The sequence below is a fragment of the Diadema antillarum genome, unplaced genomic scaffold (assembly GCF_040938485.1).
Source record: "Diadema antillarum isolate AM-2024a unplaced genomic scaffold, OU_Dant_1.0 seq00000815_RagTag, whole genome shotgun sequence".
Classification (NCBI taxonomy): Eukaryota; Metazoa; Echinodermata; class Echinoidea; order Diadematoida; family Diadematidae; genus Diadema; species Diadema antillarum.
In genome coordinates, this window is record NW_027271694.1 from 2,629 (window position 1) to 22,877 (window position 20,249).

Here is a 20,249-nt window from a genome sequence, read left to right on the forward strand (position 1 = left end):
TTTATTACTATTTTTGAATAAGAAATGGATAAAATTTTGCTGAATCGTTAATGATTGCAGAAGTAGTGAATATTCACTTTTATTTTTTTTTCATAATGCGTATGGCTCAGCGGCTCCGTTTACTCATCACCTCTTGTCTTCACATCGACATTGTTCTTTCTTTAACCAATTTTCCAACCATGTCATCTCTTCTGCTTTATCTCTCAGTCTTTTCTTTCCTGTTCTATTCTCAGCATGACAGCGACTTAGTGTTTGGATTTGTCTGGGTGTCTGTCTAGGGTAGTTAGGTTTTTACTCGTAGTTTGTGTAATCTATATTTTGTAAATTTAATTTCGTGTACAAAGTAGAAGATCAACGATATAATATGCATTGTTTAACTATGTTTGGGGGAATGCACTGTACAAGCTGTGCTTCTTCAGCATTCCTCCCCATCTCCTGCATTTTCTAAACTTTAGAATGTTTTTTGTGCTTTTTTTCTCACCCTATCATTTGTTTATCCTTAAATATCATTTCATGATTACTGTTGACACATACGTGATAAGTTTTATGTGAAAAAAAATGTGTTTACAAGTTCTGTTGGAGATGGAAAAAAAATGAATGAATGAATGAATGAATGAATTAAAATTATAACGGTAAATGTTCATGAGCAATTTTGTTAGACATCGAGATTATCTATAATACCAACGGTACGTAGACCGTTGAAGTACATGATTTTTACATTTCCCGGCAGCGTTTTTACAATTCCCGGCAAAATTGAAAGTTTTTACATTTCCCGGCGAGACGTTTTTACTAATCCCATTAATGCAGTTTTCGAGATTTTTAAATTTCCCGGCGAGACGTTATTACAATTCCCGGCGTTTTTACAATTCCCGGCGAGACGTTTTTACAAATCCCGGAGTTTTTACAAATCCCGGCGTTTTTACAAAACCCGGCTCCACACACCGTCGTCACGAAGGATCCAGTGTACTGTCTCTCTGACTGTAGTCTGCAACCTTGAATAATTGATGGAAAAAAAAAAAACAAACCCGAAGCAGGACATAATATTTATTTCATGCTGTGTTTGGTCCTAGGCAATGAGATAACAATCACACGGGGTCATAGGTGCACGTTATCAACCTCGGATAGTGATCGTAACTCGGATCGACCCCGCGTCTGAATATTCCCGAGACTGAGGCCGAGGGCCGTACAGTTCTGTCGTCGAACTTTTTCAAAGTTCAAAGTACAGTATGTTCACCAATGCGCGCGTACCGCGTGTATGTTTTCCATGCAGCGCCATCTCATCCAGCACCGATTTTTGGCGAAGTGGCCGTACGTACGTCTTAGTGCGACTTGAACTTATGATAAATACCCTCCGCAACTCTGCGCAGCAATGCTTATCTATCGACTGACTGCCATCAAGTCAAAGTAGGGCCTACTTCACAAGCTCATCCATTAAGTGAGGTAGCAGATTAATCCTTAATTAGAGTCTACTAGAGGACAATTGTTGCCCTACTGGAGTACTTAGTATCAGTTTTAGTACTTCTTCTGTTTGTTGGAGGCACGTACACGTGTACGTTTTGCGTTTTTCACCGCTGTGCGGCTGCATGCTGTCTGCAACAACAACGTCGCTCGGTGTACCGGTACCGGGATCGGACTGCTCTTGCTGCATCACCATCAGTAATCTCTTGAACTTGGGTGAAGCCTAACCGTCCGGACGTAGTACAGTAGGCCTAAATAAGTCGTACTGTAACGTTAGAAAGCTATCGTTCGGTTTACCAGAGTATTTGAGAATCGACGCTATATTCTTCTACTAGTAAAGGCAACATCTGCACAAGTCAACGAAGTTTCAGCCACCATTAAAGATGTCTGGTAAGTTGACATGTGTTGTATGTTTTCTATGTCACTACCAACTAGTCTAGCTCTTGCACTTTTAATGTTTTAACGTTTTTTGTTAACCCTTCTTAAAGCCCAAACCAAGCTACTGATTGACCCTGATTCCCAGACCGATTTGATCTAAACTTGCCTAACTGTTAACGTTAGAGGGCCTTATCACCGCCATATTTTGCACATGTCATGGCCCTAGCGTTACAATGTATGTGTAGAGTAGCAGCGAGTAACTTCATTCAACCACTCAGTCAGTCCGCAGCGCGAGCGAAAACGCACGTATTTATTCAAGTCGTATGCACGGCTGAGCGGTGCTTGCATACGTAATGAGCAGATACATGGTCATGAATAAATCCGTGTAGAACGAGTATTTCTTGTCAGTTTTCGACATTTTTAATATCGACTGAAAGAGAAAACATTAGCAAATATGCTCATGATCAAAATAAAACGGAAAAGAAGAATATAGAATATCAAAATATCTCTCGAATTCGGTATAGTATTCAAAAATATTCCTTCACGTTTGACGCCAAAAAACTAACCTGAAATCTTTCATGCCCCTCTAAAATATGGTGAAGACTATGTCCGCTAAAGTATATAGTATCACAATAAGGGCAAGTTTTCTCATCTTCATTTCAATACGGGTCAGGAACTAGCAAAATTCAGAGACATGTCTAGCGTCGAGTTTAAAAAGATTATCCTCGCGTTCGCACCGGAATTCCGGGTCTGTGATTGGTCGAAATCTGTCGCAAGACGCGGCGTGTCGCATTGCGTATAGTATCCATTGGCTGCTGACTCAATGCTGTGAGTTCAAAAACTATGTATCAGATAAAAGTGTCATTGATATGAGTAATAGCTGAATAGTGCACAATTGAGTTGGAGGTAATTTGAAAATGAAAGCCTAGACTAGAGTCTATATTAGTTTCATGAATCCATGATTTTTTTTTTTTAAATGTTAGGTTCCAGATTGTGATCGAATTTTCACTCTCTATACAAAACTTGAACTTTACACAGAAACCAATGATGTGTATGTGAGTGTGCACTTACAATAACCCTGAACAATGGACCTGGCTACCACCTGTCCCGAGCTCTGCTGCAAGGCACATGAATGCTTTATCAATTATTCATGTGGATTGCCCTGAGCACTGCTAGTCTGAATTCTTGACACAGGGTGAAATGCATGCACATGAAAGAAGTAAGCACATATTTCCATGTGCTTGCACACACCACATTTCAGAATTAACAAAGACTAGCTGCGATAGTGGAATTCCTCAAGAAGCATTCCAATCCTGGTCATTGTCCACGACCATTGTCTGGGTATCAACAACACACTCCACGCGTGTTCATTCACTACCCCACTTTCGGTAAGAAAACATAATTTGCCTTGTTTTCAACAGGAAAATTCACAACCTTAAAAATGGTGCCCCTCTTCGTTTTTTAATTGATCATACTCGCTCAAGTTTCACGATTGTGAAATCGAAGAAATTACGGAGATCCATTTTTAATACCAGTCAGGAACTAGCAAAACATCAAACTATGATCTAAAAGCTTCTTGAACACTGGCAAAATAATCGTTTACTTTGATGCTAAAATGGACTACTATATTGAGATCAAAAATAGGGAAATTAGGTATCAAATTAATGAGCATAATCAGCTCTATAACCTACCCAACCATCCTGGGTCAAACAATGCACTGCGAAAGCTATGAAAGCTGTTATTGCGACCTCTGCAAAAACTTTCGCAAAGTATCGCGAAATCTCGTCAGTCTCAAGGGCACAAACTGCGCAAACGTGATTCTGAATAAAATTGTCGTTCGTGCCTCATTATCGCACGCGCTGCGGACTGACTGCACTGGCCGGCCAAGTGCGCACGGCTGTACATTTAAACTTTCTCAAAGTCACCCATTGAGGGCGCTATTATTATAATCAAAATACTAGTATTATAGGGCCTAGATATGATATTGATTAAAAAAAAAAAGAAGAAGCAGGGCTCTCAATAAACATTAGACACAGAAACTCTTTTCAGGCGTAGGAAATTGATATGGATATCTAACATTAGACCTAGACCTCTAACTGTTAGAGTTGTCCTAGGCTCTATGCAGAAAATTATTATTTTTACAATTTGCCTACCTCCGCCATCCAAGGTAGGACTAGGATAGGTTGTTTTCATCAGCATTGCCATTGCGTGGTTTGTTTTTTTATTTGCCTGTGTGCAAAATAGAAATCTAACTCAAAAAGTTGTGATGGATTTGGATAAAAATCTAAAGTCTTAACTGTTATTTAAATATTAGACCTGGTCTAACATTAGAGAACATTCTACAGCCACAGAAAATTTTGAAAACAACACAAGTAACGTTAACCAATATGCTGGACATTGCATTGGCACTGGTCTGACGGTTCAGGACCAGTAAAAATCACTGTCGAACCAATAGTCTTAACTTTTTCTGGAATGGACCAGTAATATAAAGATGAAAAATTAGGCGTGCACCTAAAATGTCCTAGACTATTACATGTAGTAATATGTGGTACTACTGTAAAGTGGAAATTTCTGCGGTGTTGAAATTTTTGCGCATTTCGCACAACCAGAAACTAGCGCCAAAATAAAAGCATGCAAATATTTTTGCTTGCCATGTTTTCCAATAGCTGATGGCTTGATTTCGCAGAATTAAAAGCACATGAAACTCGTCTTCATACTTGGCCAAGTGCGAAAAATTATCTGACAGACAGGTTGGACCAGTAGAAAAAATTGGTTAGTTTGCAGCCCTGTGTTAAGAGATAATTCAATTTTGGTAGTGATTTTTGTGGATTTTATGAAGAATTTTTGATATTTTGGCAGGTAGGTTCAGTTAACTTGGAAGCTAAAGTGCGTGATCTAGTATTGAGTAGTATCTTCTAGGGTAAGGGGCGCTGCACACCTGGACCTACAAAAGTAGAAGTTGATGACGTAATAAAAAGCGTAGACCTACACAGTTGTATTGGGAAATCGGGCGACTTTCAGTACAGGCCTGTGCATATACAATGTACGTATAGACTCTAAGTAGCCCGACCAAACGCCATGCTTTGCACGGCATCAGACGAGCGGGGCTTTTCCATCACATTGGGGAACCACAACACAACTACAAAACTTATAAAAATGTATGCATTACTTATAGAAATTTATGTTCGTACTCACATAAAGTGCATGCTTATATTACAGAAGGTACATAACAATGTAAGTCCATAGTGGCATAGAGAGCCCCTGGGATAAATCCATGGAACAAAAAAATGGCACTTTCTAGCGCACTCCTGAACTGTCGGGGTTCATCGTTGCAGAATTCAAAATTGCACGTTGACCATTTTGCAAATTATGCGAGCGTGTGCGTGGCTGGAAGTGCAGGTACAATGTACATGCTTGTATCTGTAGCGTGTGTGCGCTCCTTGAGTGGTGCAGCACGGTTGACAACGCGACCTTTACTGTAAATGTACATTTAGATCCCGATTATCAGATGTACAACGCTGTACCGTTCGCAAACGCTGCATATAATCTTGTTTTCGGTAGGTTGTGAATTGTAATTGTACAATGTAGTATGTCAATATCGCTAACGTGAAGTCTCATTTATGAAGATTACATTTAATAAGTTTGAGGTGACAAAAAATGATGGAAATTCGCTTTGTGCTTGCTCTGTGTTGTGGGCCGCTCTGGTACAGCCCTGTCGCTATCAATACAGCGACTGGGGCTGTGTATAGTTACACTGTAGACTCTAGGAGGAAATCACTGATCTCTATGGAAAAACAAAATCAGTGGTGGAAATGAGCTGATTGGCAGAGGTCTTCGCTCTCAGAGTGCTTCTCTAGTTCTTTATACAGTGTAATTTTTTATATTTTTTGTACGTAGGGTTCTAGTACCTAAGCCTCGGGCATTAAGAACTGAATGTCTTTATTTTGGACCAATCATTTTCATATTTCCCTGGTCCTACCAGAAATCAAAACCAAGTCAAACTTTATTGTTTGTCATGGTTAGAATTTCTCAAGGTCCCCACATGGGTGGGCTATTCATTACACTATTGAGACCATACAATGTATGTCTATGATGTGTTCTTTGGGATAGGTAGGCCTACATGTACATGATGTAGAGTACAACACATTTTGTTTCCATACCTACAAAAATTTTAAACTCCGTAAAATTTTGAGTTTGCAGATTGATGATATGATAAACAAATTGATACTACAGCCACTGACAAAACTAGTGTGATAGATTCAAAGTTATATGAAATAAAATGGTAATATTTGTTAGAAATGCTGCTTTTTCTACCCCTCTATTAATGCCTAGACACCTATTTACATAATGTGACAAACTAGCGTAAGCACTGAGAGCGCAGACCTCCGCCCAGCAGCTACGTACTTTCCACCGATGATTTTGTTCCTTCCATGGAGATCAATGATTTCCACCCATACGTATGCATGCTGAAAACTTGGCCGATTTCCCAATACAGTACTCTCCGCGTAATCGGGTATCGCTTAACTTGCCTGTAGATCTTACAGATTGTAGACTATAGGTAGAGACATTACACTGTAGATTACTGTTGGGTCAGTCCATGGGGTTGGGTCATCATCTGTGGCGTACACCATGTACTACCTGAACTCAAAATCAATCTGCCAGTAATGAATTCAGAAAGGAAACAGTATCCCACCAAGATTTACTGCTCAAGCATCATGGGTATTACAATTTCAGACTAGAGAATTTTAAAATATTGCCAATGTTAATGTACAGTTTTACTATGTCTGCGGCAAATCCATGAAAGATTTCTGATCTTTCATGCATGCATGAAAGACATGCATCTCTATAGCAGGGGGCAGAGCTCATATTGGTACAGCAAAACTTAACCACATTCAAAGTGATCATCTTCATTATGAAACGAAAAATTTGGTACCTCCATTGCACAGTTGAACAGACATCATGCAATATATTGACTCAACTGAAAAAGAAGAAAGAAAGAAAGAAAAAAAAAGAAGAGATTCCTGTGGCCCAAAACACAAGTGTACAATGTACAATGGTGTACCTGCCCAGAATGTACAGTAGTCAGAATTTGTTTCATGTCATTCCATGCCCATGCAAGCAATCAACATACAATGTACTTCAAGGCTAAACAGGTTATTTTTTTATGACTCAATATGAGAAGAATCTGCATGCTGTACAGTCTGAATAAAATAGATCGTGTGGAGAAAATTGTATCTTTTTTGTTTTGTTTTGTTTTTGTTTTGTTTAGTTTTTTACTTGAGAACATTGATCTCTACATTCAGAAGCCAAATAACCAGTTTGTCAGGTTTCCTGGAGTATTTTGGTATTTTCTGAAGGAATAGATTATCATAAAAATAATGATTGGCAGTACAGTGTACGGTATTTATGCTCATTCCTTGGGCTCGACTAAAATTCTCTTCTTCGTCCCATCAACTCTGATACAAATTTCCTGTTTTGGTTCTCATAGTGAATTAAAAGAAATGTGTGGTAAAATGTGCATTTTCACCCTAGCCATCCTCAGACACATTTTATCTGTAATTCTTAAGTATTCAGACCTACAACTACAAGTGTATTTATGATAACCTGTACTGACCTACATTCATTGCCCCTGTGTCATTGACGTGACCTCCAGAGCCTGTCAAAGAATGCAGTACAAGTGCATAATGAGTTCACCAGGCTTTTGTGTACTAGACTCTGACTAATACCATTACAGAGCTTACTGGGAAAGCCCTGAAAGTCAATAGAAGGTCAGGCTCCACTATCTGAGCGTGCGTGCGTAATGGAAGCAGTGTCCGCCTGTCATTCACACTGAAGTGCCAATCAGTCTATATAAGTACGTGCAGTTTCACAGGGGCACAGTCGTCTCTCAGTGACTGAACTTTGTGGCATAATTGATGAACTTCTCTGGAAAGAACTGGTTACTACGTATTCATTGTGCACATGTACACTGTACAGTAGCATAGTGTTGCATCATACTGTACAAATTCAATGACTTTCAAGTTGAATGTTCCGTCTCGCGAGAGAAGGTGTTAAGATCAACCGTCAAAATCACATTTGTGCCCTAGAGCTTTGATATATTTGGTTCAGGAGGTAAGTTGATTGCATGGATTTAATGCTTTGGAATCCATATTCCATGTCTATGTCATGTCTGTATCATGATACAGTGTATTCTATCTGTCAGCAATGTGTGTAGTCAGCTAGTGCCAAATGTGTGGATCTGGACCCCTATAGCAACTCCTACTGTAATGGAATGGCAACTTCCAATAGCAACAGTCATTCAGGAAGCTGGATTCTTGTTGTTACCATGACAATTGACATTCCAGCAAGAGTTGTTATCATATCAACTTTTTTATGAAATTGGTCCCTATGTTCTTGAGCAGTAGCATCTACAGCTTGTATACACATGTACACTCATACTGTTTACAGGTGATTGTAATGTGCATAGTATCATACAAATTGTATGTCATTGATGAAGATTGTGATAGCCATTTATGAATCAAGTTGTTATATTATCATATTTTTGTAATGTTTTTCTTTTTTAATTTTATGTTTCTCTCTTTTACTTTTTTTTTTTGGGGGGGGGGGGGCGGGGGGTGTCATCCAGCCCAGTCAGTTTTGTCACATTGTATATTCCAAAGATAGATAAAATCTTATCACTCGTGAAAAAGACATGGTAACATCATCTTTATATTGTAAAGGTGATCTATATCTATTAAAGGGAAGATAAACCCCAGAGCAATGTGGATTGAGTGAAAGCAGCAACATTAGTACACATCAGTGAAAGTTTGAAGAAAATCGGACAATCGATGCAAAAGTTATGAATTTTTAAAGTTTTGGTGTTGGAACCGCTGGACGAGGAGACTACTAGAGGTTATGACGTATGAGTGGACAACAATACCAAGAAAATATAAAGAAAATTCTACAAAAATACATTTTTCATGAAAATTACAAATTCCATCAACTTGATATTGACATATGTTATGGGTAGCAATTATTCCCCCTGCTTTCTGAAAGAGGTTGGTCCATTGCTCTTTCATTATTCTAGAAAAGTGAATTTTTGTAGAATTTCCTTTATATTTTCTTTGTATTGTTGTCCACTCATACGTCATATCCTCTAGTAGTCTCCTCATCCAGCGGTTCCAACACCAAAACTTTAAAAATTCATAACTTTTGCATCGATTGTCCGATTTTCCTCAAACTTTCACTGATGTGTTCTACTAATGTTGCTGCTTTCACTCAATCCGCATTGCTTTTGGGTTTACCTTCCCTTTAATGTTTAAACAACTTACAAGTTTTAGTTACCACTTGAATGACAAATTACTCTTCATCCATCTATGAGCGTGTTTCTATTGAGAGCACCTCGCATCACCACGAATTTTGTCCCCCGCATCACCTCATTTTTTACGACCACTCGAGCTGTTTCTACTGAGCGATAAAATACGCGGTGATGCGAGGTGACGTGCTAAATGTGGTGAATCCGGAAGTCGCGTATTTTCAGGTCACAGTAATCACAAGCCCTGCCTGCGCTACAGCTGCCTCTGCCATTTTGTGGTAGGCCACCGAATTTCGTTTAGTCTTTCTGTTAAAAATGCCCCTCACCAACATGCCACTTGGTTTAGAAATCATTGCAGGTCGAGGGTCCAGTTACTGTAAAACAAGAAATGTTCGCGTGCATTTTAATTTCGCGAGCGCCAAGATTCGCGAAATTAAAATTAAAATTTCTTATCTACACTATATGCATTGAACGCAAGAGGCAATTCGTGAAAATTTCTTGCCACGAAAAAAGCAGTCGGCTCCTATTCGCGAAAATTTCATGCCGCGAATATATCATGTTTTACAGTAATGCTCTGACATACAAACGTTAGTATTCTAGCGAAAACTAGGGAATCTACAACTTTGAGACAATACGATTCTATCCATGGGGAAAAATGAATGCAGTGTAAAATCAGAGCAGAGTATAGTAGAGCCTATAGTATTATAATAGGCTGTTGGGCACGCAAACAATAGACGATGAAGAAAGCACGCAATTCACATGTACCACCACCTATTTAGTAGGAGTTGGTACAGTGTACAAGGCATGACGCGTGCGAAACTACAGTCGCTGTGTACACACAAGTGTCGGAGTGTGCGATGAACTGATTGAAAAGCGCGGGGCGAAAGCTCCCAATAATTCAAGACTTCCGGTACACCGCGAATTTCGCTACCCGGTGTGTGGGCCCATTTCCGGTTGTGTGTGTAAAACAAAAACAAAAACAAAAAAAAAGGGTCCTCAGCTCATCTCTCCCCTTCCATTTTACGGGTTTCTTCAGCTGACAAGCAAAAAAAAAAAGGGTCCTCAGCTCAAAAAAAGTAAACAATAAGAAATAATGGTCTTCAGTAAAAAACATAACCTTACCGCGCTCACACTTCAAGATTTCTATCTTTTTCTATTAAGTGCCACTTTTGTACTTCCGGGTTAAAAGAAGTGTGGGGGCCCAAAGTGATGACACCTTACAAGTGTATGTACTCCTTGGTATGGTGCACAAAAAGTGTGGGGGCCTGAGCCCCCACAGCCCCCACGGTTCCGCCGGCCATGACATGTACCTCTGTTCATTACTGTACTCCAAAATAAGGAATTTCACCACTCCTGAAATTGTCCGGAAGTCACAATTTGTGAAAAATTAGGCTTGCTAAACAACACTGTATGCTGTATACATGTACAGTACTTTATACTCGGTAACTGACGTACACTTTGTACAATGTATACACTGAGAGAGAGAGAGAGAGAGAAAGAGAAAGAGAAAGAGAGAGAGGTTTCAAGTACGTACGATGGTACAAAGAAATTTCTTCTACTTGCCCAAATGGAGATTCAGGCAAGGATCACATTCTGTTAACAATAACAGGCAGATGCCCTCTTTTTAAAGGGACTGTACAGTACTGGTTGAAGTGACGATTCAGCTTGTAATGTTTATATTATCCACACCTCAGGATTGTCACTGAATGTCAGATATTCAATAGTGTCATAGTGACAATTGCTGTGACTGCAAGCATATTCTCAGAGACAGAATGTTACCATGGGGTTCTGTTCAGCAAGGTGCACAACCATGGCCTTTCCCTTTGATATCTTTAGACGAGACCATAAAATTACTGATCTCGTTTTGCGTGAATTTGATGCCTGTCCTTGTATTATTTTGTCTTTGCTCAGAAATCAAGGAGCCAGCCAATATGCCTGCTGAAGAGACTAAAGCAGTTGACGCTCAGTCCAATGTCATCAACCGTGTGGCCGCACTCCCAATGGTCAGCTCCACTCTGACCCAGGTCACCAATGCCTACAACTGGACCAAGGACAAGAACAGCCTGGTCAAGTACACCCTGGAAATGGCAGAGAGCACCGTTGCTATGGCAGCCACCACAGCCAAGCCTGTTGTGGATCGCCTGGAAGGCCCACGTGAGTGTTTTTTATTTGCTGGTTTATGTGTTTTGCTGGTTTATTTGTTCTGCTGGTTTATGTGTTTTGGCCCTTTAAGTTAACTGACAAAACATAGGACACCATCACTACATATTCCAGTATGAAGTAAAATATTGTCTATTTTATTAAGAAAAATCAGAAAATCAAAAAAAAAAAAAAATCATGTGTTTTCAAATTTTCAGTTTGTTTATAGCAGTCTACATAGTGACTTATGACTTGTGCCTCAAGGCAATGACAAACTACAGGTGTACACTGTACCGTATATCTGGTGTGCACCAATCGTGTTTGTAGCTCAGCAATTTTTTTTTCAGTCTGACATTCCGGCTCCTAAACATGTTTTAGCCATCACCCCTCTTCCAGTGTTCCCTAATCTTGTGATACCATGTTTGTGGAGTCATAGCGAGCAATTGCAGAAATCATTCTACGGCAATACACATTTACTGTGTAGTGTGATGCAAAATTAAAATGCTTCATGTGCAGAGAAGACACAAATAAGTCGAGAGAGTTATTTGACTCTTGGGTAATGCTTTCATTTTCATCTTGCACTCTTTTTGTCCCCGCCGAACGAGTTCGAGCAGGGGACTATGAAACGGGCTCCGTACGTGTGTGTGTCTGTGTGTCCGTGTGTCCGTGTGTCCGTGTGTCCGTCTGTCCGTCTGTCCGTGCGTCCGTGTGTGATCAAAATGTTCAAAATGCTACTCCTTTGCCATTTCTAACCCGATTTTGATTCTGTTTGCTTTATATGATAGCACTACATGGGAGCTTTGAAACTTCTAAACAGAATTTCAGTTGTGACCTTTGACCTTGACCTTTGACCTATATTGTACATTTTGCTTCAAAATGCTACTCCTTCGCCATTTCTAACCCGATTTTGATTCCGTTTGCTTTATATGATGGCACTAGGTGAGGGCTTCAAAACTTCTACACAGAATTTTGACCTTTGACTTCTTTGACCTTTGACCTTGATTTTTGACCTATATTGTACATTGCCTACAAAATGCTACTCCTTCACCATTTCTAACCCGATTTCGATTCCGTTTGCTTTATGTGATGGCACTAGGTGAGGGCTTCAAAACTTCTACACAGAATTTTGACCTTTGACTTCTTTGACCTTTGACCTTGATTTTTGACCTATATTTTACATTTTGCTACAAAATGCTACTCCTTCGCCATTTGTTACCCGATTTAAATTCCGTTTGCTTTAAGTGATGGCACTAAGTGAGGGCTTCAAAACTTCTACACAGAATTTTGACCTTTGACTTCTTTGACCTTTGACCTTGATTTTTGACCTGTATTGTACATTTTGCTACCAAATGCTACTCCTTCGCCATTTCTAACCCGATTTCGATTTCGTTTGCTTTATGTGATGGCACTAGGTGAGGGCTTCAAAACTTCTACACAGAATTTTGACCTTTGACTTCTTTGACCTTTGACCTTGATTTTTTTTACCTATATTGTACATTGGCTACAAAATGCTACTCCTTCGCCATTTCTAACCCGGTTTCGATTTCGTTTGCTTTATGTGATGGCACTAGGTGAGGGCTTCAAAACTTCTACATAGACTTTTGACCCTTGACTTCTTTCACCTTTGACCTTGATCTTTTTACCTATATTGTACATTTTGCTACTAAATGCTACTTCCGGCGGGGACATATTTTACGCACCGCGTAATTTCTACTTTTCCTTGTTTTTGTGTGCATGTGTGTTATTGCAAGATCTCAATATGTATTGTACTATTATTAGATAACACATATTTCTCTCCATTTTTGTGTCATTTTTGCATAGTGCTGTGATTTTGGTATGCTTTGAGAAGAAAACCGAATGACAGTTCTTGTTTTGCAGACGGTGGCATATTTGAACTGTACCGTAGATGATTGCTGTCCACTTCATGGCATATATCCATAATAGCTATCCACTGAGATTGCATTATTGTATAATACATTGTACCTGCAGACAAATTTGTACACAGTTGTAAGATTTTTGTAAAGTATGCATACAATTGTACAAACAGTGATTCCATTGTACATGTAAGTGTGCATTTATGTGTTTCCATTCAATGGGTGGTAGACACATGACACTTCGGAAATTGTATTCAACAGCACTAATCATTAGAGCATCAGTGTACAGTATGTTAAAGGTGAACAGATCAGCACTCACGTATCTGAGAACATTGTCAGTGACACAGTATTGTCAGAGTATGTCAATACGTTGTACATGGTGAGGACTCATTATACCCCCACTCTTTCCGTTGCATTATCAGTTTCTGCCGCCAATGAATACGCCAACCAGCGTTTGGATATGCTGCAGGAAAAGGCACCCATAATCAATGACAGTCCGGACAAGGTAAGCTCATGAATATCAATTGTTTATGCATGTCTCTGGTCTAAAAGGCCATCCTCTTTCATATTAAAACAGTTGTTTTCTGTTTTCTGCATGGTAAAGACTGTATGAGATTCTGCTGATCATTTGGAATGAATTGATATATTGTGTAATTCGGAGTAAATGTACATTGTAATAATGCCTATTTTGTACTACTTACACCTCGTAGATAAAGGCAGTCATGTGATTTCTTGAATGTAAAATCCATGATAAATAACATTTGTTGTCCCCGCCGAACGAGTTCGAGCAGGGGACTATGAAACGGGCTCCGTACGTGTGTGTGTCCGTGTGTCCGTCCGTCCGTGTGTCCGTCCGTCCGTCCGTGTGTCCGTGTGTGCGTCCGTGTGTGATCAAAATCTTCAATTTGCTACTTCTCTGTCATTTATGAGCCAATTTTGATTCTGTTTGCTTTATATGATAGCACTACATGGGAGCTTTGAAACTTCTACACAGAATTTCAGTCGTGACCTTTGACCTTGACCTTTGACCTATATTGTACATTTTGCTACAAAATGCTACTCCTTCGCCATTTCTAACCCGATTTCGATTCTGTTTGCTTTATGTGATGGCACTAGGTGAGGGCTTCAAAACTTCAACACAGAATTTTGACCTTTGACTTCTTTGACCTTTGACCTTGATTTTTGACCTGTATTGTACATTTTGCTACAAAATGCTACTCCTTCGCCATTTCTAACCCGATTTCGATTCCGTTTGCTTTATGTGATGGCACTAGGTGAGGGCTTCAAAACTTCTACACAGAATTTTGACCTTTGACTTCTTTGACCTTTGACCTTGATTTTTTGACCTATATTGTACATTTTGCTACAAAATGCTACTCCTTCGCCATTTCTAACCCGATTTCGATTCCGTTTGCTTTATGTGATGGCACTAGGTGAGGGCTTCAAAACTTCTACACAGAATTTTGACCTTTGACTTCTTTGACCTTTGACCTTGATTTTTGACCTATATTGTACATTTTGCTACGAAATGCTACTCCTTCACCATTTTTAACCCGATTTCGATTCCGTTTGCTTTATATGATGGCACTAGTTGAGGGCTTCAAAACTTCTACACAGAATTTTGACCTTTGACTTCTTTGACCTTTGACCTTGATTTTTGACCTATATTGTGCATTTTGCTACAGAATGCTACTCCTTCGCCATTTCTAACCCGATTTCGATTCCGTTTGCTTTATGTGATAGCACTAGGTGAGGGCTTCAAAACTTCTACACAGAATTTTGACCTTTGTCTTCTTTGACCTTTGACCTTGATTTTTGACCTATATTGTACATTGGCTACAAAATGCTACTCCTTCGCCATTTCTAACCCAATTTTGATTCCATTTGCTTTATGTGATGGCACTAGGTGAGGGCTTCAAAATTTCTACACAGAATTTTGACCTTTGACTTCTTTGACCTTTGACCTTGATTTTTTACCTATATTGCACATTTTGTTACAAAATGCTACTTCCGGCGGGGACATATGTTACGCACCGCGTAATTTCTACTTTTCCTTGTTTATTATTAGGATATGAAGATCGAAGATCTGTGGGTGTATTCAATTCATGAAAATCACATGAAGAATACACTGTAGCTAATTGTTGGATGTTGGAAGTGATAATATATATATATATATTTTTAAAGAGACTATGGGGTGTTTAGGGGTGTTCCGAGATAATACAGATGTGTTAATGCATTGGTAGTATATCTTGTAGTTTGCAATATTTTGGTAGTGTATTAAAGTGTTTGGCAAGATTACATGTACAGGTGGGATTAACCTGTTTGCACTGAATTGTTACCCGTGTTTCCAATTTCCTGTGGTATGCATACCCCTCTCCTGACCCCCTGGTCCCTCCTCTTCTCTCTCCTGATCCCACTCAGGTCCTCGCCTCCATTCAGGATGGCACCAAGAGGGTGCTGGACAACACCAAGACTGCTGGGGCAGAGCAGATCAACAAGGTTCTGCTGACCAGGCTTGGCAAGGCAGTGACCCAGGGGGTGAACACTGCCATCACGCTCTCCGAGTTTGCCGTGGACTACTACCTGCCTCAGGAAGAGGGCAGTAAGTACACTGTATCTCGTAACCTGCCCTAGAAAGATAACCTTGACCTGTCGGGATAAATCCCTTATCACTGGTGAGCAGATATAGAAAATGAAAGAACTACAGTACGCGCAATAAGAAACGCCTCCGTCAATTTCGTTTTCCAACGAAAGTTCGTTATCGATCCAGTAGCAACGAAATCTGGACGAAATTTGGACGAACTTTCGTTATCGATCCAGTAGCAACGATTCTGACGCTTTGTGGACGCTTTGTGGACGCATTTCACGCACGACCGCCCGCTCAATTCCGTTCGGCAAATGCGTTGCTCGTTCGGAAAATGCGTGTTCGGAGCTCGGCAGTTTCGTCCAAATTTCGTTAGAAGCGTCCGTGATCCAAGGCGCACATGGAATACACACGTGTGTGTAGTACAGTGGCCACATCCACTAGCCAGCCGGCAAGAATCACACTGCAAGACTCAGCAAGTAGCACAGCGGTCGGAATGAGAACTGTAGACAGGCGTGGAATTCACCTGATACACATGATAATATTAAAATGGTAACATGTATACATATATCGATGCCGTTTTCATTGAAGCAATTTGTAAAAGTTTTAGTTTCCCTTACCCTAACTGTAAGTACGGTACCGTTATCACTGCATTTAGTAAGTCACCTGATACATCACATTTCATGCTGCTGGCTGCATGTAACCGTATTAACCAGGGAAAGTGCACGTGGTGGGAAAGGCGAGTGCGCCGTGTGTGCGTCGCCATTGCTATGGCATGACTCGCTCGCCTGAACCACGTTCTGTGGGCTGAACCAGGCAGGTGAGACTGGCTGAACGAAACAGAGATATGTACGATGTACTAGTACGAGTAGTTCACGTGGTGTTTTGTTTTGTTTTGTTTGTTTTTTTTACAAGCAGAAAATAAACAACTGTTGATCATGAAATAGACTAAATTACCAATCAGAGATCATTCGGGTTCATAGTATTTAAGAGAAATCACGCAATTTTGGCGAGCGGGAACCCACAGGAACCTTATCGTAGAATGCCGACCAAAAAGAAAATGGTTTCACTAAAATTGCGCGTACGTAAAATCCATTTGAGTATTAGAAAGAAAATTAACCCCCCAAAAGAGGAAAAAAGAAATTAGAAGGATTTGTTCGCCGTTATTTGGTCATTAAATATATTTTCTTTCTTCAGCAATTGCGCGTTACATTGCCCGTTTTTTTATTGAATCAGAAAAGCAAAAAAAAAATATTTAAAACAAGACAATAAGTTTAATTCTTAGTTTCATATCGTTTATTTCTTTATTGGACAGAGATAATTCAGACGGTACGTGGAATTTTCAAAGCGACTAATTCTGACTGATTCTTAGTTTGACTAAGCTCTTTCTTTCTTTCTTTCTTTCTTTCTTTCTTTTTTTTTTGGGGGGGGGGGGGTGAGGGTCATGTTCGTTGTACCCATGCACCCATAAGGTTCGTTAGTACGAAAATGAAACGTTCAGATACACGCGACTTCCCTACACGAAATATAGATGTTCGTAAATGTGATAGTCAAATTATATTATGATTCATAATCCGAAAATGTACGAATGTTTGTGATTGGGTAGGTGCGTTATTGTCGGATAAGCAAACCTTCGTAGTACTGTAGTATCGAGCCTTTTGTATTCACGGATAAACGAACTTCTGGAATAATGAATTCTATATTAGAGCAAGACAATAAGTTTAATTCTTATATACTTGTAGTATGACATCGTTTATTTCCTAGTTGTGAAGCGGGAAGCGAGAGATAATTCTGAAAAGAAGTATAATATACAGACGGAACGTGAAATATTCAAAGCAGCTAAATGAGATTAAATCTTAAGTTGTTTATTTGTTTGTTAGCTTTCTTGTTTGTTGTTATGCTCAAGTGTTGGTGTAATACATTTTTTTTTTTTTTTTAGGGGGGAGGCATTTTTGTAGTACCCACGTAAAGTTCGCTGATGCGAAACTGATAAAATGTTCCGTAACACGCAAATTCCCTACACCTTGCAGACGTTCGTACCTAGTGTGAAAATAAAATCTATTATTATTTTTTTTGTCATTGTTCGATTAGCAAACCTTCGGAGTGTCAATCCTTTCGTTTTCGGATAAACGAACTTCCTTTACTCACAACACCACTTTCAGAGTAACAAACTAGTCATTATTTTATTCGGGCATTGGGAATAGTTCAGGAAAGAAATATAGAAGGGAGGAAAATCATTAAGGCAAGAATTACGTTGGATTCTTATAGTTTGAAATAATTTATTCATTTCCTTGGTGTTCATTATTCCTAAAAAGAAAACGGGTGCGCTATTCCGATGGTTACGGCGTTATTTCGAATCCGAAACACGCATATTCCTTGTGCCTATCCATGTTTGTTGATTCGAAAATGTAATCATGCTGCGGGTAATTGCTATAGGGCCATATATTGTTTTATTTCTGTCTTTTGTTATATTATTATTATTATTATTATTATTATTATCATTATTATCGTCTTTCACTATTATTAACCAATAATTTGATTAACGAGCATTTTGTGGGCTGTTTTTTTTTTGGGGGGGGGGGCATTGTCCGATTAGCAAACTTTCGGAGTGTCAATCCTTTCGTTTTCGGATGAACGAACTTCCTTACCTCAGAAGAAGAAATCAGAGTAACAAACTAGTCATTATTTTATTCGGGCATTGGGAATACTAGTAGTTCAGGAAAGAAATATAGAAGGGAGGAATCCCAAACACGCATATTCCGTGTGCCTACTCATGTTTGTTGATATGCTGCGGCTAAGGGCCTATAATATTGGAGGTCGTTTCTCATACCTCTCGTTTGGTATACGATTTCTTTCGTTTCATATCACTTAATTTGTTCCCTTTATATTCTGAAATATTTAAAGGTAATTCTTTCAATTGCCTCGCACTGTGTACATATGCATTTTAGTCACGGCGATTTCCCGCTTTGCTGCAGTATTTCGAAGGGTGTTTGATCCCAGCCGCTTCGGTGTGCTCTGTGGTAATGTTTATGTAGTTGTCGGGGAGGTTGTTGATACTTTGTTTGTTGTCATTTATTTTCGTACAGGCAGGGGCGGATCCAGGAATTCTGTAATATTTCTGGTGCCACTTCCGGGTTTCACTTCTTTTTTTTTTCTTTTCTTTTCTTTTAACGATAAATAAAGGGGGCGTGCGCCTCATGCGCCCCCTCTGGATCTGCCACTGCTACGTGTTTATCTCGAGTGATGGTGATCGTTTTTCTAAATGTTTATAAGAAAAGGACAAAATTATCGGAGTGATGCCTGATGATGGTGATGATAATCAACGATGCTGATGTAAAAGACGGCTTGCTGTGGATGCTGAGCGTACGTGCCCTTCGTTTATTTAAATGAGTTTTCCCTCTTTTACTCTTCTTTCCCCTCCCAAGAATGATAAAAAAGAAAATACCTACACCTCACAACAAAAGGAACCACGTGTGAACAACCATCATCAAGTTCAACCTAAATGTTCATTATTAGCAAAGAATAAGGGGGAAACACAAGTGACGGAAAATAATAGAAGCGACGAGATTGTCTTCTTGTATAATGCGGTCTCTTGGGATTGGAAAAACCCCACCCTCTCCCTTTGTGGAAATTTCCACAAAACCAGGTGCGTGCCAGACCCCAGGTGCCAGACGAAAGAATGCGCGCACTGGTCTAATATCGATCGAAGAACTCGCTGGTGAGTTGAGTTAAAGGAATCATTGCAAAGATGTTCTGATTCTTTCGCCTTTCTTTAGGCGCATACATCGAACCGTCGATTATTGTGTACTTGATCTAAGTACAATGCATTTATATGTTCCCGAACTGTTAAAAGGAATTGATTAATCACTCAAAAATGCAATCACAGAAATATATGAAATGTCTCATATGCCTAGACAAATTCACTGCGATGTCCTATGTGATGCAGCCACCACCCGATTAAACAGCAAAATCATGACAATTAATTTCACGCTCATCAAAACTGCCTATTACTTTTCATTATATGAATTTTGGTTATCAACACTCGTTCGTGGATTTGTTTGTTTGCATGTTTTGTGTGTATTATTCCTCGATCCTGAAAGACGTAATAATCATTCGCATCGAACGTAAACTGTTTACCGTAACTAAGCCTATGGCGCATTCGATCCATTAAACTTGCAGTAGCACATGGTGCATTCCTTTGAACCACGTGTTTCCCATATCGGCACATCCATCCAAACACATTAGCGATCATCGTTATGGCGAACTTTCCGATTACAGTCAGGGGAGAAGAAATCGTAATACTGTACATGTACTTACGAAAGTGATTATGCTTAAGATCAAATAAAATGAAGAAGCTTGAAAACAACTTGGCAACACTCAATCAAGTTTTGCATTCTGTCACACAAATGCTCTCTTGAGAAAATGAAAGCATTCCCCCTCCCATGCTAGATAATGAAGTTTTCATTACTACAGCCCAGCAAGTTTTGGGAGTGTACATGAATGTTTTTAGGATAGAGTCAAA

At 39.5% G+C, this 20,249-nt stretch overlaps 1 protein-coding gene across 3 annotated transcripts in view; it reads left to right on the plus strand.

Moving 5' to 3' along the window:
- Positions 1 to 1,347: 1,347 nt before the first annotated feature.
- LOC139739756 (perilipin-2-like) overlaps positions 1,348 to 20,249 on the plus strand; it is a 36,501-nt gene continuing 17,599 nt past the window's right edge. For 2 of the 3 annotated variants that reach the window (XM_071650354.1, XM_071650352.1), the window contains exons 1-4: positions 1,348 to 1,848; positions 11,042 to 11,284; positions 13,566 to 13,648; positions 15,565 to 15,745. In XM_071650354.1, coding sequence (XP_071506455.1) covers positions 1,842 to 1,848; positions 11,042 to 11,284; positions 13,566 to 13,648; positions 15,565 to 15,745 — 514 coding nt within the window. In that variant the 5' untranslated portion in view covers positions 1,348 to 1,841. Of the gene's footprint in view, positions 1,849 to 7,847; positions 7,948 to 11,041; positions 11,285 to 13,565; positions 13,649 to 15,564; positions 15,746 to 20,249 lie in introns of those variants that run through there. The other variant, XM_071650353.1, reaches the window with a different exon arrangement.